This window comes from Cinclus cinclus, chromosome 3, assembly GCF_963662255.1.
Source record: "Cinclus cinclus chromosome 3, bCinCin1.1, whole genome shotgun sequence".
Taxonomy (NCBI): domain Eukaryota; kingdom Metazoa; phylum Chordata; class Aves; order Passeriformes; family Cinclidae; genus Cinclus; species Cinclus cinclus.
This window is the reverse complement of record NC_085048.1, coordinates 43,727,946-43,752,715: the sequence shown is the minus strand read 5'-3', so window position 1 is coordinate 43,752,715 and position 24,770 is coordinate 43,727,946. Positions and strand designations below refer to the sequence as shown.

Genomic DNA, 24,770 nt, shown 5'->3' with positions numbered 1-24,770 from the left:
TCTAGGTATTTAGCTGTATTGATGAGTGTGGGAAGTAGAAAGTTTGACAAGGACAGGAAGAATACAACTGGAGATATTGCAGTCAAAAAGGAAAGCTAAGCTCACTTTAAAACAAATTAACTTCTGAGATGTTGTATCTAAATGGTCATTTGTAATTGCTCTCAACAAATAGGATTTCAGGGGCAGTTTCCTAGTTTCCTTCTGACCCCAAATTTGAAGTTGTAGCATTTGAAACAGGTTTTTTTTGTTTAAACCAGCTCATCTCTACTTCATTTATCTTTAATTATTATTCTATACATTCAGTTTTTGCATTTTCATTTTTTTCCTACTATAGTTAGACCTGTTTTATGTACTATGCCCTCTGTTCACAACCACTAAACAGTTTCCTTTCAGCAGGTTATAGATTTTGGCTGTACCTTTCCTCCTTTGCCTTTCTTCTCATGAAGTAGGAGGCTACTTTTGGCTTTTTTTTTTTGGTACATCAGATGAGAAACTGAAAGCTCTTATGTTCCTGTTACGGTAGAGTACGTTGAATTATTCTGAAATACTTCTGTCATGACATGACGTGAAATGCAAGAGACATGCTGCACCTTGAAAATAATCAAGATTAAATTCAATCCTGAATATTTGCTTTTCTCTGCAATAGTAGGATTTTATTGTGTCAGGTAAAGGATGACAGAAGATCATGATTCATAATTGAAACTTATTTCCCTGCTAATATGAATGTTAAAGACATGATGGATGGTTGGCAGCCTGAGGTCTTTTTTTCTACTTTGGTACAACCAGTGAACATGGATTGTGAAAATACGCCTTTTTTTTCTTTTTCCTGTTTTAGGGGTTTTGTGTATGACAGCCGAAATAATTTACAGATGCGAGGTTTGGTCGTACTGCTTATTTCCAAAGCTGCTGGACCCAGCACAGCACAACTCTCTTTCCAGCATGACATGGTCAGTGGAATTTATTCCAGGTATGTAGTATGATATGCTAAGGTATATTTGATGGTGGTATCAAAGCATCCTAAGTGGTCTGTTCACCTGTAAAGGAAAATCAATACTTACCTAATCACAATGCTTTGTTCCTCAGGTTTATTATAAGCTTTCCACAGTGAAAACCATTTGCTACTCTTTGTATCTTTTATCTTAATTGTGGGTTTTGGGCACAACCAAACTGAAAACATTTGGGTCAAGATAGTTAGTTGAAAGTTGACATTAAGTCAGAATAAAAAAAAAAAAGAAAAAACAATGCTAGAAAATATTTTTAAATAGAGTATTTTCATTTTAATTTCCTCCAATGTTGTTTGGGTTCACAAGAAATTTCACTGTTCACTAGAAATTTCAGAGTGAGATGTCAGCCTTGCGGGACACCAGTTGGTCTCACTGAGCACAGAAGTTTTTGTATAGCCTGTTTGAAGGGTGTTCTCCCGTGCAGCAGCAGTATAGAATAAAGTTTTTACCTCCCACACGTCACAGCAGGTTTACCAAGCCTACCATTATGGTTCCGTAGGCTCTTACTGAGATGTTTCAGCTCCACTGAGTTCCCAAATACTTTTAAAAGTATTTTAAAGCTTTTAAACTAAATTTCTTAATACTAATAACACCAGTAATGAAAGTCAGTGGTTGTTCTCCTTTGTATATTTGATAATGAACTATTCAGCTGAAGTAAGTAATAAGATTTGGTGAAAAATTGTAAAATTTGAATTTTTAAAAATAATTTTGAAAAAGTGTGGGTTGCCTGGTTGAGGAAACATACTGTTTCCTACTAACTAACATACTAAATGAAGATGCACAAGCTTAGTAACATGTTTGCATCCTGATTTGTTTCAAAATGCAGAGGTAGTATCATAGAATTGGAAAGACCAAACAAATAAAAATTTTTAAATCTATGTAGTATCTTAAAATATCAGAGAAGGAAAATATATATGAATTAGTACAGGCAGAAATAACAAGTAAGAAAAAGGACAAGGCTGTAAAGCAGGCTTGTTATGGAGAGCTGTGTTGTCCCTTTAGCTGTTTAATTCCATTCTTATTTTGTTTCATCTGTAATGTCCCCTTAGGGTTGTAAAATTTTTATATTTATATGCAAATGGTGCTGTATGAAAGCATAATTGTAGTTAGTTAATTATGGCACAGGAGGTATTTTAGTTTGTTTTGTAAAATTATTTTAAAGGTTTACCTTAAGTATGCCTCATAAAAGGAGAGAAAAGGCATTCTTTTTTTGATAACTGAGTTCTTGAGTATGATGATTCTGACCATGGAGGTAAAGTTTGAGTATTTAAAGCTGCCGTTGGGAAGGTGAACTAGTGTGGAAGTATTCATTAAGGAGCAAATAAAACCTTGAATTAATAATGAGCCATTTGGTGTAAATGGACATCATTGGAATGATGCCAGTTCAACCAGCTGAAAATCTAGCCTAATAATCTAAGTTTGTGCAAGTCAATAGCCATTAGAATATCTAGTTCGGAGTTACAAAGGTATGCCAAAAATGAAGCAGTTTTGAATACACCCACACAGGTTCACTTAAGGTTCATTACTGTCTGCAAAAGTGATGACTGTGGAGTTGTTAATTTAAGTGAATTTTCAATGACGCTTTAAGTCCTGCAGCATGGTGTAAATACAAGCAAACATGCCACTGCGCAGTTTCATTTTGTGTCGTAATGGTCACTTCTTGCCCTCTGCTGAAGTCACTGTGGGCTTTGCCTTTGAAGTTATTTCTTTATTTCAGGTACTTTTTCAGCTACACTTATTTAAATGTGAGTCTAATTTCTGATTTCCATTTTTCCATTGTATATAGCTAAGAGAATAGGCAGCTTTTAATGTTGTGATCTTAAAGGGTTTTTGTGATATTTTTAATGTGTATTCCAAGCAGTGTTTTACAAACTGCCCTCTCCTGAAGACAAACAAAAGGATGTTGTTTTCCATTAGTGCATTTTTGTCTGCTGTCTTGGTTACAGTGTAATTATATATGGTTTGTGTATATTGGACATATATATCAAAGGCAAAGTATATCCCTCAGTGATATGAAGTGAAGAAATATGCTTAATCCTTTATTGCTTATATATCTCCAGCTTTGGATAGTATTTTTTGGAAACAGATTCTTACAGATTTTCAGCTCAGCTGTAATCTATACAGCTCTTATTGTTGCCATGCCATATAATTACTTCATCTTTATACATAATGTTTTGCTGGAAATATTATTTCTGGCACTGTAATGAGCATCTTTGCTGCCTGATACTTACGTGCTGTGAACACTATATTGTGGACTATTAGCTGGGATATGGCTCACTTGATTTTAGGATGCTTAGTAGTGATTAATTAATTGCGTTTCTGAAATCTGAGCATGAGCTAAGTTGTTCCAGTACTTGTCAGCAACTGCACCAGCCCTGTCTTTCTTTTCCCAGTGTTTGTGTTGGAACCAGTTCCTGTGCTGTATTTAAATATTCAGTCCTGCTGTTGATAGCCAGCTTACATCAGTCCTCTGTAACTGGTACTACACTAAATGTACAATCTGTAACCAGAAAGATATAACACTGTGATAATAATTTAACTTAAAAAACCCGCAAAAAAACATGGTAGACTTTTTCATCCTGGAATTTGGCACATTCTGCATAACATCTTCTCGCTATTTCATATTCTTAAATCACAATAAAGGAATACAAAAATTAAAATTAAAACAGAAATATACTGAGAGCTGAATTTGGAATAGAAAAAAAAAATATCCTATTCTCTTGTTCTCTAGATATGTCGATTCAAGGGACAATTGACCTAAATGTATAAAAATAGATAATTTAGCTTCCTAGCTGGCATCTGTTTTTCACTGGTACACAATGGAACAAAACCAATGCCTGCTACCAGAGAACAATCTTTTCCAGAATAATGAGGATTACAATTTAGGTAGTTACAGGAGCAGGGCTAGTGTAGTTAAATAGTGCTGCCTCTGGCCAGCATTGCCTTCAGCTTTAGCACTTCATAATTTGCAAGAATCGTGATCTGCCTGCATTAATTTGGGGCCATGGGGGTCATTGTGTGCAAGGGTATCATAGTAACTGCTGGTTGCCTTATAAGCCATGCTGAAGATAAGGGAGGAAGTGTTATAAAAGCCTGCCTGGCAGGCTTTACACTGTACAGCCACCTCCCTGTCGTGTTGGCAGCAACCTCACTTTATTCCTATTGGCAGGGAAAAGAACCTGGCTTTACTTCCAGCTCAGCACCAGTGATCCCAAAAGAGGATGAAGAGAAGTAGCAGCATGATAAACAGCTCAATTTCAGCTGCTGGACAGATTCCCAAAATTAAAACTTTCTGCTGGTTTCTTAGCATTAAAGAAAATATTTCCTTGGCTACAGAAGCATTGCAAATATAAGGGTCGATTGTAGTGCTCACTACAGAGTATGCAAACAGTATCATGTAAGAGTTGATGTCATTGCCTGTACTCAAGTAAAGCATGCATCCCATATTCCCTTGAAACTCCTTACTCCTGTGCTAAAGAGAAAACAGAACTCACATTTGGATATAGGCAGAATCAAATTAATGATAATTTATCATGCTAATGGTATCAGAGAATACGTCAGATGTGACACAGGAGGCTAGAGCTTCATAAGGGCTTTGAGATCCATTTCCTAACTGGTGATTATACTAGAGTCTGACACTGCATTGCCTTCTCTCAGAGCAAAACTCACTTGTATAGTGAAGTATGCAGCTTGCTATTATTTTACTTTGCTGCTGGAAGTGAGGTTTGTAATTGAAACTTTGGGATCATGTGATTTCTGAACACTGACAGCTTTACATTTCATGGTGGTGCTACATTCTCACAGTTGAAGATACCAGAACTGGCTTGGGTCCTCTCTCAAAGTACCCAAAGGGGTGTCTTTTTCTGCTCATGTCTGGCACTGCCAGACACTACTGCCTGGGGACTGAGGGATCTCCTTGGCATTATACTGAGTAATGGATACCTGACAACATAGCCTCTGTATTGCAGCTTAAAATGCAAGTGACACCAAAGACCAGACTTGGGCCTTCTCTTCAGCCATCAGTATCCTTGGCTCTAACACAGCAAGTTATTTTCTTATCTCTGTTTTGCTTTTTGTTTTTTTTCCCGTATTAGTGCTGATTTTAAAAATACCCTCTACTATTGCCATCCATTGAGTCAGCTCTGCCAGTTTCCTTGGATGCTTGTCAGAGGTTTAAAACAGCCCTTTTTTCAGTCAAATCTGCCTGTGCGTTCACACTGGGGATCCTGTGGTCATTGACAAGCAAAGACCTTTTAATCAATAGGGAATATTGAAATAGGAATATAGAAAGTACTATTTCAGTTCTGTACTAAAACCTGGTATATCCAGATTTGGACTATCCATACTTGTCTCTGTCATTGTACCTTCTTCCTCAGGACGATGCAGCTGGCCTTTACGGCTCCAGTAATTCATCACTTTGCGAGATGAACATGCTTTACTACAAGAAGGTACTCACTGGATAAACTTGTTTCTGAATCAGAATCCTTCCTGCTGCTTGGAAGAGTGGTGGCAATGCTGTAATGACAAGAATCGTGAACATTGATTCCTTCTTCTGAGTCTTTCAGTAATTATTTTGGAACCAGCATCGATGCTGCTTCCAATAAAAGCCCTGTTTAAGAGTAAGTTGGCAGCAGATGCCATCTCCTTGCTATGGTGGTGGATCTTCTGCTTGATATGTTCCAATACTGAGTTGTCTTGAGTTCCCTTTTTTGGAGGCGCGCGCACACACGAACAGGGTCACAAAATGATTTCACATGCTCTTTGTCATTGTGGCCATATCACAGTCATCTTGGTCTAACCTCCTCTAAGGAACACTTAAGACTTAAATCCAGATCTTAGCCAGAGATTCATTCACCTTAGGTTTCTTTTTCTCTACATGCTTCTTTGATTGCAAAGAAGTCAGAGGGGGTAGGTGTGTTTCTAAGGACTGTAAGGACAGAGGACATACTGCTCTATTCCTTTGCAGTTCTGTCTAGCTTTCTCCCAGCTTCTTGCTTGATATGAAAACAAAGCTTTGCCTTAATTTCCATTCCCTATATTCCAAAGAGCTTTATGCCATCTTCAAAGAAAGTTTGACCTTCCATTAACCTCCTTTAGTGTTATACAGATGATGCTGATAATATATCTAGGTTCACAGGATAATTCAAGTTAGAAGGGATATCAGGAGGTCTATTGACCCACCTCCTTCAGAAAGTGGAGTCAGCAATGAGGTCAGACTCATCTAGCTTTCTTCATGAGGATCAGGTCTTTCAAGAACAGAGTCTTCTTCGCAAGGTGATAATAAAGATGTGTTTTAAACAAATGAGTGAGCATTCTAGCCCTGGCCTGTAGCCTCAGCTCTGTGTCTAATGCTGTCATTGGTGTGCATTCACGACTGTGGAGCTCACAGGTGGCTATGCTGATGTTGGCATAATTTAGCCTGTTGGGTGTCTTTTGGGTCTGTCTTAGGGTCATTTGACAGCTGAAGTAGCCAAAGAACTTTCCATCCTAAGATTTTCAGAATTAAAAATGGCAACTGTGTCAAGACCTACTTTAAGAACACAAGTATAAAGGTCTTGTTTGTCTTAGGGACAAATTGCTGCGCATTAATGGGGACATTAGGATTCTCTTTTATTTCTCAAAGGTGACAGCTCACCATCTGCAGCTCTATCTGTTCTCCAAAACCCATGCCATGGCAGTCGTTAACAGAGGTGATGTTGTGCTTGTTAGAGCAGTCTTTAATTGTTGTATGCATGAGGAGCACTCAAGCTGCCTTCAGGGAATCCAAGCTTACGTGAATGATGATCCTTGGACAACTTCAGTCTGCAAAGATAAGTATGGACTAGTGTAGTCAAAAGCTCAAAGGTAATATGCTGATCCTTGTATGCTTTTGAGACTTGCAGTCTGCAAAAATATGTACAAATGAACACTGGTTGGTTGGCTTTACTTATGCCTGTGGCCTGGTCTGCTGTAGAGCTGGGATTTTATGGGTGAGAAGGATCTGAAATGGCAATACTCTGCTTTATGTATTTAGCATAACAGCATATGAGGTGTGAGCACACCTTATCTGGAAATTGAGGAAATGTAAGAGGTGTTCCACGCTGAGTGAAAACAGAATAAATACTGCATGAGGATATGCACCTTTGGCCCTGCATTCCCTGAGAGCTCCAGTTATTGCAAGTAGCTTCTGTCCTGTTCTTGTGAATGGAGCCAAACAGCTGAGAGATGCTGATGCTCAGGTGGCTTTCACATCTCCAGTCAGAGTAGATGGCTACAGTAGGAAAGGGCTGCCTTCTGCTTTAGGAGCAGGTCAATGCTCTCTGGCAAAACAGGTCTTTTACTCTGTAAGCTGTATCTTCACAGCAGATTCTTTCTACTGTAGACAAGTTTAAAGATGTTTGTAATTTTAAATAGTTGTTTAAATGCTTTCCAACTGTAATGTGTCTTTTCATTAATCTATATTTGATTATCTGTGGGATCTGTGGAAAGCAATTAGATAGTCCCCCTTTAAAAGAAAGAAAGAAATGAAAAAGCAAATTCATTACAAAACCTCCTGGCTAATTAACCACGGGAAACATGAGTAAATTTTGGTGAAGGTGGTGAAGTTTATCGTATTGCTAGAGTGTAAATGAAACTTAGAGGTTGCTTTGACCAGTTTGTTACTAAATTTTACAAAAGCCTTCTTTTTACCTTGTGTGGTGTAGGTGTGTATATCTGTGGACAAATTCTCTTTGAGAGTTATTCTGAAAGGTAAAACACGCATAAAATAAAACCAAAGATGATACAAATTATTATTTCCGTACCTACAAAAATACAAAGAGCGCAAGCGTGTGACTCTTCACCTTATTTCAGATCTTGCTCTTCTTTCAATTTCTGTACTCTGAACTGCATAAGGTGTTAACTTCAGAGATTGGATTTGACTGTTTCTTACTTTCCTATTTTCAAGTAAAAAAATTATTCCTAACTCTACAATGGACTTCTATCATGTGAAGAGTACTTTCATATTTGTAAGAAATTTTTTTTGTTGTTTTTTTTTTCCCATTACTACTTTTCTGGGTTTACTAGTAATGGAAACTAAATTAAATTTTTCTTGACCTGGTGCAATGCCCAGGGAATGGCTGTGAACCAAAGTTTGGGAGACCTCATGCTCCATTGCAGCTATCCCCATCAATGACTGCTAAATCATGGTAGAACATGTTTAAACAAAATGAAAAGTAATAAATGAGAAAAATGTAGTAAGACCAATAGTGTATGTAGTGTAGCATATGAAACTCAAAACTCTAAGAAAGCAGAGGTGTTATCTTTTGTGTGATGTAAGTATTCAGCCTGGGAGTTTTAGTACAGAGTAGCTGTTGCACTTTTAATCCACATTGGCTTATTGCACACAAGCCCTGGGTCTCAGCTGCAGATATTGCAGAGATTAATCTTATTAATGGAACTGCTAATTGGTGTTTGACTTCTAATTATAGTAACAATAGTCCATAACAATCAATCCTCACCTTTACTGGGGCACATTAGGACTCTTTATCATAAAAATGATTTCCTTTGGGACTTACTGTTCTTATTTCTATCTTCTGGAAGGCTGGCTTTCAGCAAAGGTACAGTATCCCAACTAGCAAGTACTTTGGAAGCTTAGCTAATTAACTGGTAGAGAAAATGCATGGTCCTAAAATATTCAATATCTAAGTACATTAAGGAGTACAATGCTCTTGACAAAATTGTTTGAAAGATAATGGGAAAAGTATGTCAAAATATGAGCAGTGATGTCTTTTATAATCTTTTAGAAATATGTAATTCTGTCTCTCAGTCCTTGGTAGCTTTCCCATAGCTTTTAGTGAGGGGAAATCCAAGCAGTTATTCTAAATTATGTTATTTATTTTTTTCTCTCCAGGATAAATCCTGTGAGATTTATCATCTCATTTACAAGATGAGTCTCAGGAGATGAAAAGCACATACAACTTGATTACATATTCCTATTGATCATCTTCCATCCACAACAATAAAAATCAACTCCAAATACAAATCTAACAATATTACTAATTCATTACAACCAGTACTTTTCTTCATTAACTTTTATTGTTTTCGGCATACTTAGCATGTGCAAATACAGCAATTATGTGTTGAATAAGAAAAGGTCTTCTTACATTGTAGAGTAAATTAAAAGGCACTGCATTAGAGCTGATCAAAGACTGTTCAGAAATATGGGCTCAAAATTTGTTCAAAATAAGTCTTTATAGCACTAGGTGGCTGAGCAAGATAAACTCAGCATGTATATCACAAACTGTGTCTGATTTCCATTTTCCATTTCCAAAAAGGAAGTGATTTTCAGTATCAGAGAAAGCATGATAGGGATGGCTTACCTTAGAGAAACTGTAATGTCACCTCTGTCTGTCTGTCCAGCCCTCCCTTTTCTTGGAGCTTCTTCCTCCCACTGCTTGTGAAGTGAGAACTGGACTGCCACGATGTGCAGCATAGCGTACAAAGCCAGAGCAGCACTGGTGGAATTCTGCAGTGGGTCTGGAGCAGCTGTGGGAGGCCCTGCTGTCAACCCAGTGGGAGCTTTTCAGAGAAAAGCCAGGTGACCTGTGGGAACAAGGCCTGGCACAGCCTTCCTGCGACATGGCATGGCCACATACCAGAGCACTTCACCAGAACTGTGTTTGCTGTAAAACCTTCCCCATGCAAACATTTTCTACTTGAGAACTTTCACATTTCTTTTGCAAAAAAATGTAATAGTATTTGTGAAGAGGAATTTCCAACCATCACCTAAGTATAATCCAGCATTGTGATGAAAGCACACAACAGCTTTTGAGACTGCTTATCTCCATCAGAACTATGACATCAATATGACCAATTGCTTCCCTACAAGTTTTTAAATAACTGTATCTAAATAATTTATTTGTCCTACAGTCCCAAAATATTTCCCTTGCTTTTTCACTTGCTGAAGTACCACCTATCCTCTTTCTGTCCTATTAACGTGTCCCTTGACAAATTTTACAATTCAGTTATCCAGTTTCAATACAAATTTCTGCAATTCTTGGAAAATTGTAGCAATTATGAAGTTAACTATTACAAGGCATACTGCACCAGTTAATTTATTTTCTTAGTAAGATTCAGTCAGTACTCTGATATAATGTAACTGAAGATATTGCAACGTTTTTCATCTGCTGGGGTGGAGCTGAGAGCTCCATGAGTATATGCATATGAAAATGTGAGATTGTATAAAGGTTACTCAGTGTTCTTTCTCTTCCACTTGAAATAATGGCATGTTCTGGACCCTAATCACATTACATGAATGAATATTTCTTGTGGCTTCATTGGTATCTGGCCTTTAACCTTTAGTAGATTTTCATGTGCAATTTGACAGCTCTGAGATGCTTCTAGAGCAAACAATAATAAAAAGAAAGGCAGCAATAATATGCTGGTGGTGTAGACAGGGCACTGTGTTCCTGGACAACAATTGGTTATTTTTAATATATTCCAGTATAAAGGTGGGTGTATGAGTACATATATAAAAGTGATTGATGATTTGAGGAGTAAGGAGTTGGAGTACTAGGGATAAAGATTTCAAGAATATGAACACAATATGGTGTTTTCACTGTGTTGTATTTGAGGAGGTGCTTATGCAGTCAAAAGAGAAATCAGAAAGATGATGGGTTTTTTTATAGGGTTTGCAGCAATTGAAAACTTCTGATCAACAGTGCCAGCATGATTATGGAGCACGTTTGATACATGTGAGATTTTGTGAGCCTGATTGTCTGGTTCCTGAAGTCCATTTAAGTATTTGGAGTTGTAGTTTTTAATTTTTCCTAAGACTTGGCCAAACTTGTGTACATTTTTATGGAAAAAGAAGATGCAGCCAAATAAATTATGCATTTAAGCAAATTCTGTTTTATACTGTATAGTATTTCTGATTTCTTTCTCATAATTGCTATGTTTCATCTAGACACTGTTGCGTGGAGAGCTTGCTTCAGTCTCTTATAACTGAAATTTCATTCTGGCTTTTTGATATCCATGCAACAAAAGTAGTGCAAAAGGTTCAGCTACATTCATTGCTGTTCCAGTAGGAAAATTAAATTTTAGCAAGGCCTCCAGTATTAGCTGCAGTCAGGAAAGGATCCTGTTTTGTGGACTCTGGTAGGAATTCTGCAGAAATGAAGTTTTTTCTCAAAGGTGGCTTGTTAGCATATAGCTGTCTCTCCATCATCACTTGCTTGCGGTTAATGTTGCTTGAATTGGTTGATGTCATTTTATTCCTTCTTAAAGTGTATAGATTGAATCATTCTGGGATGAAAGAACCGAAAAATGAAAGCATGAAATTTTCAGATACCTTATATTTTAATAAGGTAAAAATAGATGGAAATTGTGCCAAGGGTATAATATTGTAAATCATTTTTTTTAGTCAAAGGACACATTTTTCTCAATATCACACCTTATGCCATTTGCATCAAGTATATACGAATAATAATGACAAAACTTTGCAGACCTCAACAGCACCAAATGCTTGTTACTATGCTGATATGGTCCCAGAAGCAGCAGTCGTTGCCTTGCTCCAAAAGGTTTATTATCCTTTCCCTGCTGGCAATTCTGTCAACACACCTGGTGTATGGGACAAGGTCTCTGAGAATCTGCTGTCTCCCTTTAGCTACTAGTCTCTTTCCTTGTACATGGCAGGCAATACCCATCTGCTGCATACTTCTGCTTTGTGGAAAGCAAAAGTATTCCTATAAAATACCATTTTAATGTATGATATTAATGTCCCTATCCAGTTCTGAGCATTAAAGGCTCTGGAGGGGAGAGGAGAGCCCCTGTGATAACCATACTTTTAATTGCTGACAAACACAAATGTAGTTACAGCTGTTAAGAGTATGACAGGTTTACTTCATTCCATGAGCTATCTGTGGTTGTGTGACCAGTATGTTTGGATTTTTTTAATCTCCTCTGTGTCTTGGATAGTTATGGGTATTTCAGGATACACAGTAATTGTTACGTAAGCATGATAAATATATATATAGCTATAAAATAAACCCCAACCCTATCTGGTACACTGTATTCTGGTGATCCACATTTTTTTTAATGCCTTTTTCTTGTGCAGTTAGACATATGAACAATCTATCCTCTTAATAGGACTGCTCATTTATCAAGTGTTCATTCTTCATGGCATAAAAAGGTTACCTTCTTTTTGCTCTCCCATAAAAAGGTTCCATGTATTTCAGGTGTCATTAGTACTAGAGATTTAATGTCAAGGTTAGTGCACCTTATCTTTCAGCTACATTTAATACAATTACAGACAAACTCTTCAGAGAGATTTCAGAGAAAAACTGGGAGTAATAAGTCAAGCTGGCGGTCTCAGAATAGCTGACAATGCACAGGAATGGGAATTTCTGTTAATAGTGGTTCAAACTGTCTCCCATAGTCATTGCAGATAAAATTATAGTCATGTTTCAGTCTTGCAGGGCTGAGAAAAAGTGAATAAAATGTAGGAAAAAGTATGTTCATAAATTAATTGTTAGTAGCCTGTTTCTTGCATTTACCTGTGAGACCTTTTATTTCCCTTCATGTCTTTTTAGCTGTTTTAGTGCAAGTATTTAAGTATTTTGACTAAATAAACCACAGAGTGGTCAAAACTATTTTTAAACCATGATGTGAAATTTCTTATGGAATAGATGCATGAGATGTAATTGGAGGATACATGTTGTTGAGAGGCTCTAGAGCAAATATGGATAATCCTGGATGGATGGGCACCCTGAATGTTGCCCACAAGCAGTCTGGCTGATACATGCTGCCATCATATGAGAATGAATGTTGGTCATTTCCATAACAAAATATGTGATTTTCTCCATCATAATGTTCCTTTTGATTTCTGCTGTGGTGATAGCAAGGTCATCTAGTCTACAAATTAATCCTTTGGTTCATACCTCATCTTTTGAGGGTTTTGGTCAGCATACATTATTCAGTTCTGAGTCTTACTGTCTGTCTTTGCATCGTGTATTCTACCATCACATTTTCCCAAAGCCATACTACAGCAACTGTTGCCAAAGCTCCTGTTCACCTCCTGTCTTGCCTTTTCTTTGACTCTTGTTTACAATACCTAAAACTTGCTCACTTCAGTAAGCCAAAAGGAAGTCCTTCATGCTAACTCCATTGTAAACTCTTCTCTTAGCTTGCTCTTCTTTCACTCCATCAGTTATAACTGTCTTATTTTTATCTTTAACTATTAGAAATATAATACATTTGTTTTAAGGAAACAGCAGTTGTTTTGTTATTTCTAAACCAGTTGCAGTTGTGAAGGGGTGGGCTTTCTCATGAGCAGTGTTTTTGGAGTTGGCTGCTGGTGTTCATTTTTGAATTAACATTGCAGAATTTAAACTTAGTCTGACTTGTCTGGAAACTTGGCATGGAATAACTCTATAAAACTTTTGTATGATGTTTGCTATGTTCTGTTTAGACCTTTAAATTAGCCTGATGCCCCTTGGGTCATATAATGAATCAGGGCTTGGATTTGTTTCACATGGCACAGGTTTCATACTTGCTACATATTTGCTGGTGTCTGCCTGCAGAAGTGCCACCTTGTTAAGGTAAGTGGCTTTGTCAGTAGTAAAATGAGTTGCACAAAGGGCAGGTATTAGGTTGACCTTTTTTGCAAAATTATGTTGTTAACTAAAAGCAGTAAATGTTTGGGGTTTTTTACCAGAGTACCTGTTCAGTTGTCATAAGACTGGCATTGCCTAGAATTAATGGAATTCTTTTTAATTTTGTAAACATTTTTTCTAAGACCCTATTTAACTAAAACTTGCTTTTTGTCTTTCAAATAATTTTGAAACAGATAAAATTTGTTAGTCAGTTTAACTAGGAAATCTTCTAACTGGATTGTCAAACTGGAGATGTGCTGTTAACATTGGTTTATGGTCTTTCGCCACTGGCTAAGCATTCACTGAGGATTCAAGAAGTCCAGTTTTGGCTTTCTCAAGAATATGAAAGGATGCAAAAGTGCTCCTCTGCCTGACTTTTCAGGAGATTTCTCTAAACACAGGGATATAGGACATCTAGGTCAAGAATGCTTGAGTTTGTAATGTTTCCCTTCCGGTAATTTACTTAGTGGAACGGAATCTGGAGTCCAGGTGTCCTGCCTTTCTCTCCCATAATCTCCTGCACACTGACTTTTTTCACTCTTTTGCCATCTGGCTGAATGAATAATTCAAGGCTTTGTGTAATGGCAGGGTAACTCGGCAGGGGTGGCCGAGGAAGGAGGTGTGAGGATGCCCTGGCCTTGAGAGCTGGGTGGCTGCCTGATGGGAGACCCAGATTCCCGAGTGATGCGTGGCACGCTTCAGAAGTGGAGCTTGGACTGGAAAGACAATGCTCTGCATTGTCAGGTTGTCAGGTGGCACTTCCAGTACTTAAGTTCTTCCTCTCTTTCACAGTTTTATGACTTCCAAATGCTGGCTGTCACTTGGAGTGTGGGGGATGGGGGACGTTGGCATAAATGTCCCCCATAAACATATCTTTGCTTGTGCTGACAAATTTTCACTTTCGCCTGCTTACATCTTTTCACCCCCGTATCATCTACAAACACAAAAAGGCAGGGAAATAAATGTCTCCAACAGTAATTTTCTAACTGGAAGTCAACATATGCAGCTGACTAGAAAGGTACTTTAAATCATCTTAAAGGTGTTTTCTCAGAGATGACACTCTGGTTATTTGAGACAACTGTTTTTTCCACCTGCTGTGAAGGATTAGTTGCCTTTTGGACACTTAAATACTTCCGTGCTGTTAAAGCAACAGATTGAAAAGCAGATGAGAAAGTTCAAAGCCAAGGCTGAAAGTTCAGTTTCAACTTTTTGTTTTCTGACTTTTTTTCACTTTGTATCACAACCTAACTTTTGTTTCCATTTAGAGGTATTAATTAAGAAATACAGAGTTTACCCATTTAAAATCAGTTATCTTCACAGCAAATGGCAGTGAATTTCCTTCCTTTTAGTATCCTGTGTTAGATAATAGTAGAGAGAATAATAGATTCCAGGGACCTTTGATCTACCATTTCTGTAAAATAAAAATAAAACTTAATTGTTTTTTTCCCACTGACCATAATGATTTTAACCTTGTGTACTAATTTGAATGGGCTTGTGGGGGCAGAGTCTTAAATGAGACACAAATGAAGGAAAAATTGCTAATGCTGCCACTGTATATCTAATGAGCACTGTGTAATAAACCATAACCTCTTCAACATTTCTGTGGAAAATGGTGTGATTATTTTGGATGGCTGGCCCTCTGTGTAAGGCTCATTACCATCTGGCATAATGTGTATTGATATAGCCTGTAATTGTCAACTCTTATTTGACATGCTGCCTTTAATAAATGTGACTTGCATGGCTAGAACCTCCTAATGGTTATATGGAAAACCATAATTAAATAAAACATGTATACTTATGTAAAATACACACCCTTATATCCATAAAATAATTTTGCAGAAGGTTTCTGTTTTTCTTTATCTCCTGGTCTTAGTGGGAATATTTGTATGTATTCCCAGGTTAATACTGCATTACCAGTGTGGATATCTAAATATGTGAAGACAGACATGAATCTTGAATGTAGGTTGTTTCCTCTTGCAGAACTTGCTTCAAATATATTTTGAAATATTTATTTTCTATGCACTGTAAGACAGAATTAATATTCCTGCTGTAATGGAAGGGGTTCCCTGCCTGATGGTGGCTTTGTGTGCTCCTGTGCTGGGAATAGGGGGTAACTCTAATGGGCCGAATGGTTCTGGTTTTAGTGTTTGTTCTGAAGAAGATGGCTGAAATAAATGCATTTGTAAATCTCAGTGCTGAGAGTATTTTTATCTCCTTAAAGAAAAATGGGCTTCTGGCCAATGGTAAGTTTTCAGATAGAAGGACCAACATATGCTGGTAAATCTAGTCATCTTCTCTTTATTATCTGAAAAATTTCCTTTCCTTGCCTTTACTGTTCATTCATATATGAATAACTAAGAGAGAGATCATTCTGGTAGTCATTTTGGCTGCCTTACAAAACATAGGATTTCCCCAGCTTTAATCAGTTTTAGTATTTGTGTAATGGGTGTTCATCAGGTGTTACCTTCAATGGCACTGTTGATGGAGAGTCCATTGTTGCACTTTGCAAGAGATTTTGGAAAATGCCTTCCCTTTATTCTTTTTGGATTTCCCTAGGTTCAGGCTACTGGATCTTCTGTTTGCTTGATAATCAGCATATTCTGTTGAATTTGTTTTCTGCTTAAACTTTCTTTAAATATCTGTGACCAAATCTACTGTTTCAATATCAACCTTCTCCATGCATAAATTAGCTTTTGTTCTCCACTTCATCTATTTTCTTTGCTTTGATTGTTAGGACAAAAATGTTGAGAAGAGTCATACTTTTCTCAAATTCTTCTTGGCTGAAGTTTTCAAGTGCTAATTTTTACTGGTATCAGAAACTTGGGGTTAACAGAAACACTGCTTTTGCTAATATTCTTCCCTTAAATCATCTGTGGATCCTACTGGTCTATTTGACCACAGTTGCATTCTGTATCTTAGCTGCTTATCTTGGATGACCTGTTCCTTTACCCTTCTTCCACCCTTTTCCAAACTTCGGGTGCTTCCTTCTTGAAAGAATCTCTAGTCCTGTATGTATGTGGTCTGCACTGAGATATTTTGATTGATCTTTTTTTTGCTTTGCATATTTAAACTTGAGTAAAGCATATTGAACCAGCTCAGTTGGCTCCATATAGAGGATGATTCACTTTCTTTGCTGTTTATTATCTGTGTTATTCCTTTTCTGATGCTTTCTCTCCTCAGTGTGAGTTCTCTGGACCTGCTAACTGTAAAATCTTACCCACTGCTGCTGTTCATGAACAATATTCACTTGTGGGCTAAGAGATAGAAACACCTGCTTGTGTAAATATGTTGCTTAAGTATAATAGGCTTTTTACAGTGCCTTGCCTTTATGTGGTTTTGTTTCTGCCTAACCTTACGTAATGGACCAATGCAGTTCTTAAAGTTGTTCTTGAGCTTTTTTAGTATGTCTGTTTTTAAATTGCCTTTGCTCAGCTCTCTGTCCCTCTCTATATTTTCTCATTTAGTCCTTTATAAATTTTCTTCCTTGCCTAGTTTCTCTGGTCTATATTTGTTCCTATCAGTTTTTCAGTTTGTCTAAATTAGATAGGGAAGGAATTATAGCTGATTTACCTTTGTCTAAACCACTTTTTTTTGTCTTTGTTTAATGAGCTTAGTCTTTTCAACTAGGGATTTGTGGCTTTTTGGTCATATAGCAAAATATTCATAAGGAGTTTCCAAAAAATACTCATAATTTAAATTTTTCTAAGTGATTCAGCTTATCATTGAAAATATTGCTCATGTATAATATATGCCTATGAGTGTTATCTGTCATATTTATAAAGAATGTTTGTATACTGGTTTGGATTGTATTGTTTTCATATAACAAATATGTTGAACTCACGTTCACTTGTACATAAATTTTTCTGATATGAGGTCTTTGTAAGAAATTGAGTCTTTAATGTAGAAAATTCAGGTTAAATGCAACATTTCTTGAGCTAGCAAAATTCCTTTTAGAAAGTCAACGTAGTGTCAATACATTGTCAATATACCTGTGTATTGCCAATATACATTATTGCATGAGCATATGGAACACTGAATATCTACATCATTATTTACAAAATGAGAGAAGTAGGTCTTTGAAGAACTAAGCATCTCAGCTCGTGCTATTACTTGGTGAAGTACTTAATGTAGTCTGAGTAGCTGTTCATATAGTCTATAGCAGATACCAACTGGAATTTCAACCTGGCTTTTATTAAAAATTTAAATCTTGATAATTGCCTTATAAAAACACAATATTGCATTTGACAGCTTTACTTCATTTTGGAAATGTGAATCTTCCCATAGGGATAACCAGTGATTTTTAAATATGTTTATAATAAGTGATTTTATAAATTTGACAATATGCTTATAAATTAGTAGCTCTAAATTTTATTACTGATTTTTGGCCGCAGTGTTCAAGTAATCCAAGAAGTATTTTTCCAGATAACTTATTAATTTTTTCTTTCTATGGTGAATACTCATGGCTTTTCCTTTGGTTTGATCAGTTGGGTTAAGCTAGCCATGCTTCCTTTAAAAAATAAAAAGCCATAAAACCTAAGATGTAAAGCATTTTTTCCTAACAATACTTACATAAGTACAGGCTCATGTCTTGAGTCTGTTTCTTCTCTGGCAGTGTAGGAAGGATCTCTGAGAACAGGAAAAGTAATTGATATCTCCCGTTTTAACAGTTTCTAGTGCTTATGGAATCTGTAATAACTGAAATAAGATCCAAAGCTATTTAAGTTTCACATATCCTGGTTTGTGGGGATTAAAAAAACATACCTAGGCCTGCCACCATGTATCACTGTTCTTTTAATACCTGTCCCTTGCAGAATGTCGTTTGTATTCTTCTTGCAAATAAAGTCCCAGCATGACAAGATTTGTCTGTACAGCAAATGTAGCTGGATTCTTACCATGTCAGCCCAGCTCACTGGCTCCTCATTGTTCACACAACTGCATTGTTACTGGTTCTGGATCTTACAGTAGCTGCGTACTTCTTACTGAGCAGGTTTCCTCTTGATATTACCTTCTTTATATGTCTCAGCCTTTGTGTCTGCCTCTGGGAACTAGAAAGCATCAGTTTGACATAGTGATTCTGGTGGTATTTTGCTTCTGGCTTTTCAGATTAACACTTCTTCCTTTTAAACTGAGCAAGACTTAGTGATTTTTACCAGGTCTTTGTCTCAATTCTGTCACCTGTTTTCCATAATTGATGCTTTTGTTTCCAGACTGGGATTGTTTTTCTTTTAGGCTGTGTGACTTTAAAGGGGAATTGCCATGAGGAGTCCATCCAATCCAACGAAAATGTGCTATAGGAAAATTCGATCACTGTTCTTTGGCCACTGATGCTGATTGCAGGAGTAAGCCAGACACGAGTTCAGCAGTTAGGGCTTTGTTTTGCTGGGGATGATGGTGCAAATGTGGATTCTTGCAGTCTGGTAGCTGGCTCCCAGGCTGGAGGCTCCTGGCTATGCTGTGGTGTGACAGTGGTGGCACATCAGTGGCACTAGTCAGAAACTGATACAAGTTCATTCACTTGCGTGTGCTGTCTGGAGTACGAAGTGGGAATTGGTTGTTCTGTCATAGCCCTAACAATGAAGCCAAGACCTGTGGAAACTCTTCTTCAAAATTCCTGCACTAGAAGGAAGGGAACAGGACCCTGACTTCAAGTCAGGCTTCTCACTCACCACTGCCAACCACCTATTATGATTAGGGAAACTGGCTTGCCAAGTTCAAGTGAATATCTGCCCACTAATAATCAGAAAACATTTTCAAATCCTATAATGGGCTGAGGGAAGAGCTTACTAAAACAAGTTACGGAAAAGAACCTAAGTAGTAATTGGTGGGGGAGACAGAGAGTGACAATATAAGATCTTTTAAAAAATAAATAAAGAAAAATACGTGAAGAAACATTGGTAGAAATTTTGCTTCAAAAGCATTGTGATGCTAGGAAGGGAAGGAGGTGAAAGAGGTAGGATATGTAGCCAGTTTAAAAATAAACTGGTTGTTAGGAATGCAATTGAGCAGCATACTCAACAAACTTCATAGAACTGATGTCTTTCAACTTGATTTATCCCTCAAGTGGAAGATGCTCCTGTATCTTAGGACTGAGACAGAAGGGACCACAGAAGTCTTGATCTCTAACCATGTTAAAAGATAGGAGTGGGTAGATGTTTTCTGCTGGTTAACAGATACATGAGTAATGGTAATGCGGTGAATATTTGGTGCTCTGCTCAAATCTGTGTTTTGCCCTAAAAATTGTTCCTGTTAGTGAAGTCACAGCATCTGCCATACATGTTGACTGGCTTGAACACCTGCCCCCCGCTATTTAATTTCTTATAAAAGAGACTATACACACAAGATGGGAATGAGATTTTCCATCACTATGATGGCATTTGTTACTCACTATGCAGTGTTCCTCTAAACATGGTTTATTAACCATGGCATTGGCTTTGACAGGTGAATGGGAAAAAGAACTGTAAAAATCACTGCCCTTTCTTGCTGTGTGACTGAGTGAACTATCTTGGTACAGCACCAGCACCAGAGCACACAGGATCAACTTGAACATAGTTTAAACACCTTCTTGTCTTCGTAGAACTTTTCTTTCTGTTCACTGTTCACAAAAAAACCTAAAATCAGATACCAAGTGCTGCTCAAAAACATAGTCAGTACCTGAAATAATTACTTTAATTCTTTAGTTAATGCTTTTTCATATGCAATTTTCCATTAAAGACATGATTTCTTTTTATTTCAAATTCATAGGTGTGTGTATATAAAGATTATTATAGTTGTCACTGAAATGGAATGGATGCTGATATTTAAGAAAAAAATTTTTAAATCCTGAATGTAAGGCTTTTCATCCAAATTAATACTTTTTGTATTGAAGGGAAACTATTGAATTGACAATCACAAAGAAAATACTCAAATCTTGGGTGTGTACTGTTAGTCACTTTAATTCAAAGCTTCAATGGTAAGAAGTCTTAAAGGATTTTTGATCTATCAGTTTCATTATCTTTGTTCATTGTAGTTGCTTCAAAAATTTTTGATTATGGTTTTTAGTGGCTAATTTAAGTCTTTGGCCCACTTCTTTGAAATATCGTGCCTAAAACCAACATTTTAAATTACTAAATATTTCTTTGCATGACTTGAGAAGCCCAGTGTAGTTCTGATGGTTAGCTGATAATGAAAGGTAAACTAACTCAAGCTCAATACAACTGTACTATTTAATATGACTCCTTTTATCATATGTTTTACAGAATCCTATTATTTCTTTTTAGAGTAGGACTTGAAATTAGCAACTTTGGTGGTAGTTTGCAGGGAATTCTTGCTTCAGAGGTGAAATGTGTGGAAGCGTGTTAGCATTTGGTAATAAAGCTCTCCTGATTCTTAGCACACTTCCATTTAGGAGCTTTGTGTGTTTAGAAATGTTGACTGTTTTCTCAGTAGTACCTTGTACTAAGGTAAGTACAGGTAATTCTTGCGGCAGCCATTTCTTTTGTTTGTTACTCTGGGCTCTGGAGCAAAAACAGGATGGAAGCAGTCAGAGTTTGTCATCTCATTGCCATATTTCTAAGTCCAGTATTGCTAAAACTTTTTTTTTTTTGTATGTTTGGGTCGGCTGCTTTCAAATACAAAATTATTTAATTACTGAACTGTATTCCAGATGGAGAAAGCTGTATATAGTATTTCTTCAGTCATTTAGCAGCAACTTCATAACAGCAGTGTTTATTTGTTGGATACTGGTCTTTAAAATGTCATGTCAAGGATCCTGTATCTTGCAGCACTGTGTATTTGTTATTGTGCCTGGGTATTCTAGAGATTATCACAAAAAGCATTAAAAAATGCATTGCCTGGGATTTCTGCAATTGCGTTGATTCTTGTACTTTTAGTCTGCTAGGGGAGAGAGAGTGGAAGAGCAGTATGTAAGATCAGAATTAGACATAGCTTATATGCCTAATATGGTTCTTGTTAGCACAAATAATGTGAATACTATTTGAAGAACAAACGGATTACAGAAAAAGAAATGAAAGCATCCATATCCTGAGCATTTGGGAAGCGTGACACTGATGTATTTGTGTAACCTTTTCATGAAGAGCGATGCTGAAGTCAAAGAGGGGATTTTGATTTCCTTCATTAAAAGCTTATTAAATGAAGAAATAGGACAGTCGTTGTTTTGCTTCAGTAGTTGGGGGTCACAGAGGCGGGCCTGGTCTCCTCAGGATATTAATGCCTGCTTTCAGCTGGGGGAAATGAGCCGTCGCCGGAGTTAGCTGCAGCTTTACGTGCTCGTCACTAGGGATCCCCATCTGTCCTGGGATCTGCGGCCGTCGGAAATGGCAGAGCGCGGCGGCGGGGAGCAGAGGGCTCTCATTGCTATTCACGGCAGGTAGCTCGGCTCAGTCTGCCCAGAGCCAGTCTGTTTAATGTTGATCAGCTGTCCATCTGATAAACCGAATTGATACGGACATTTCCTCCAAGGGCTGCCCCGACAATGACAGCGGGAGCATCGGGATGTCTTGTTAGTCTTTTTCTCCGAGCTTGAAAATTTATTAACCCTTTGTTAGAGCCGAACCAAGCGTGATTACAATACCGCGACTGGGTTGTGCGAGTTTCTCCCTCACGTCTTTGAAAAGCAGTCTCATCCTTCAGATTTACTGTCTATATGGAGAACGACTGTTTGGCTTCTGAATTGTTTTTGTCTGCACGGAGCCAACAATTTGTGAATTATAAAGGCATCTTTTAAAACAGCTTAGGTTTTTTTCGTGCACGGCAAAATACATCGGGAACCTCTATTTATCCTCTCCCTCCAGCTCATCTGCCTTCTGTGTGCTGCCCAGGCCATGTGGCTGCCCCATCTCTTCTCTCTTGCGAGCTGGCACTGAGCACTGCCCTGAACCAGTTCACAGGTCACATATATGTGGGACAGAAGGTTACTTTAGAATCATATGGTTTGGGCCAGTTGGAGCACATGTGCGCTGTCCAGGGGAAACAGGATTCGTCTGCTCAGCGCTGGGCTAGTACTGAGACAGACTCTAACCTGAGCTTGTTCCAGCAGATGCCTTTGTACGGGAAGGTACGGAACGGTTTGGTTACTCAATGGATCAGTGCTTGGCCACTTCTGAATAAGCACGGAGAACATAACATGCCTTTGTACTATGTTGTAATTAATTACAACTTTAAGGCCTTTAGTCATCTGTTTAGTTGAGGGCATGGATTGCATTTTTGCTGGTATGTGAAATCTCTATGATATAAAGTGAACTGCTCGAGTCAGAAAAGATGTGAATGTGCTGAAGATTTTGTACGAATGAGTCCTGTGTGTATCTAGCATTAAAGGGATGCTCCAGTGCATTGCTCTGTCTCCCCCTCCCTTGCCCCAGCTCAGTTATTGTGTCTGTTCAACACCCCATTGTTGTTCTGGACTAAGGTGACATCTCTGGGTTCCTTGGAGTGACGATCACTGTTGAGGGCTGCAGGGTTGGATTGTGCGAGGAGGCAGGGAGGAGAGGGCTGTGCTAATGACTCTTTTCTTGCCTTTTCCAAAATATTAAAATAGAACTCTATGGAATAATCTCTGTGGCAAGCCTCTCATAGGGATTTGTAACCCCTAAAACGAGAATGTATCACACTATTTGTTGGAGTAAGAAGTGATTTGTAAACCTGTCCAATAAAATTGGCCCCTCTGCTAGACAGTCACCTTTGCTGCTTCTGACTAAAACCACCAGTGAAATACCATTAGTACACAGTTCTAAAATGTTCAACTGTTTTTCGTCTCCTGCCTGAACCCTTCCCTTTTGATAGCATTGAACTGCAAGGTATTCTGTCATTAATTTAACTGTAATTTGAGTAGTAATTTACTGCAGCATTCTTGCTTGGATTTGGATTGCTCAGGACTCCCCTGCTGATACGTCCTTTGTTTCTTTCCATCATTACTTTCTGCTTGGCATTTTCTTCATGTCAGTGTCCCTCAAGCCTCTGGTAGACAAAACAGAAAAATAAAGCACCATGAGGACTATATTGATTATTTTGCTTTATTGTGTGATAGAATTCAAACAAAGGGCAGCATTCCCCCAAGTGGAACCTGTGGTACCTGTGGCTTGCCTGGAAATACTTAGCAGCAGTTCTCTGTGTTTAACACCTCCTGTTTGTGGCTTCTAGAAGTACACAGAAGAGCTACATGATAATTAATAAAATTCCTGTTTAGCACATGTGATTGTTTGTTTATTTTCACTAAGAATCTCTGTTCTATTCATAGCATCAAACATAATTGACCCTTTTCTTTCTTTCAGTCAAAGAAGTCTGGCTGAGATTACGGAGCTGATCCATACTGCCTTTCTGGTGCATCGTGGCATAGTAAACATTGGTGAGCTCAAGTCCTGCGATGGCCCACTGAAGGATATGCAGTTTGGGAATAAAATGGCTGTTTTGAGTGGAGATTTTCTTCTAGCAAATGCTTGCACAAGCCTTGCACAGTTGCAGAATACCAAGGTAAAAAGAAAAAAAAATCCTGTACTGCCAAAGCAAGTAAATATTAGCAAGTATTTTGAAAAAGAGGCCCCCTAAAAATATCAGCAGTTATATATATATAGAGAGAGAGAGCAACATCTAAAAATCAGCATGCTTACCATGTTATAGCTGTAAATTTGGCAGGCTGCTGCTGCCGTGAACGTGTTTGCCATTCTCCTGTGGAATTATTGTGATGATGTCTTTAGTATACATTCTGAAGCACTGTAATAGTAGATGGGTGGTTCATTGGTGAATTTAAGGCATATGCAGTGGCATCTTCATGACATGCCAGTCTACAACACCTCTGGTAAACTGCTGGCTGAAGACATGTTTGGTCTGTTATTTTCTTTTACTTTGTGCTTTGTGAAAGGTTTTGTGTCTTGGATAATTTGGGGAGCAAAAGACTTTACTGATTTGTCTCAGGTGACTTTTTGTTCTTAATATTGTTAGGGATTTGAATGTGCCTGAATACTGGACTGCCCTGCTAATGTGGATGTACTGGCTTCTAAAGGACAGTTGCAATCCAACTGCTTAGCCAAACTGAAACTTTACAGGGAGATGTTTTTCAATGAGAAAAAAGTTGTGTATCATCTTAGAAAATGAGACTGATGGAGACATTAAGAGATCCTCTCTCTAGTTGGTTCTTCTTTTTGCCAGATAGGATCCACCACAC

General features: G+C 37.8%; 1 protein-coding gene across 1 annotated transcript in view; it reads left to right on the top strand.

The window, feature by feature from the left end:
* The window catches only part of PDSS2 (decaprenyl diphosphate synthase subunit 2), a 110,002-nt gene that overhangs the window by 45,277 nt on the left and 39,955 nt on the right, over positions 1–24,770 (top strand). The window contains exons 2-3 of the mRNA XM_062488715.1: positions 836–967; positions 23,881–24,079. Of these exons, the coding sequence (XP_062344699.1) occupies positions 836–967; positions 23,881–24,079 (331 nt within the window). The remainder of the gene's footprint in view (positions 1–835; positions 968–23,880; positions 24,080–24,770) is intronic.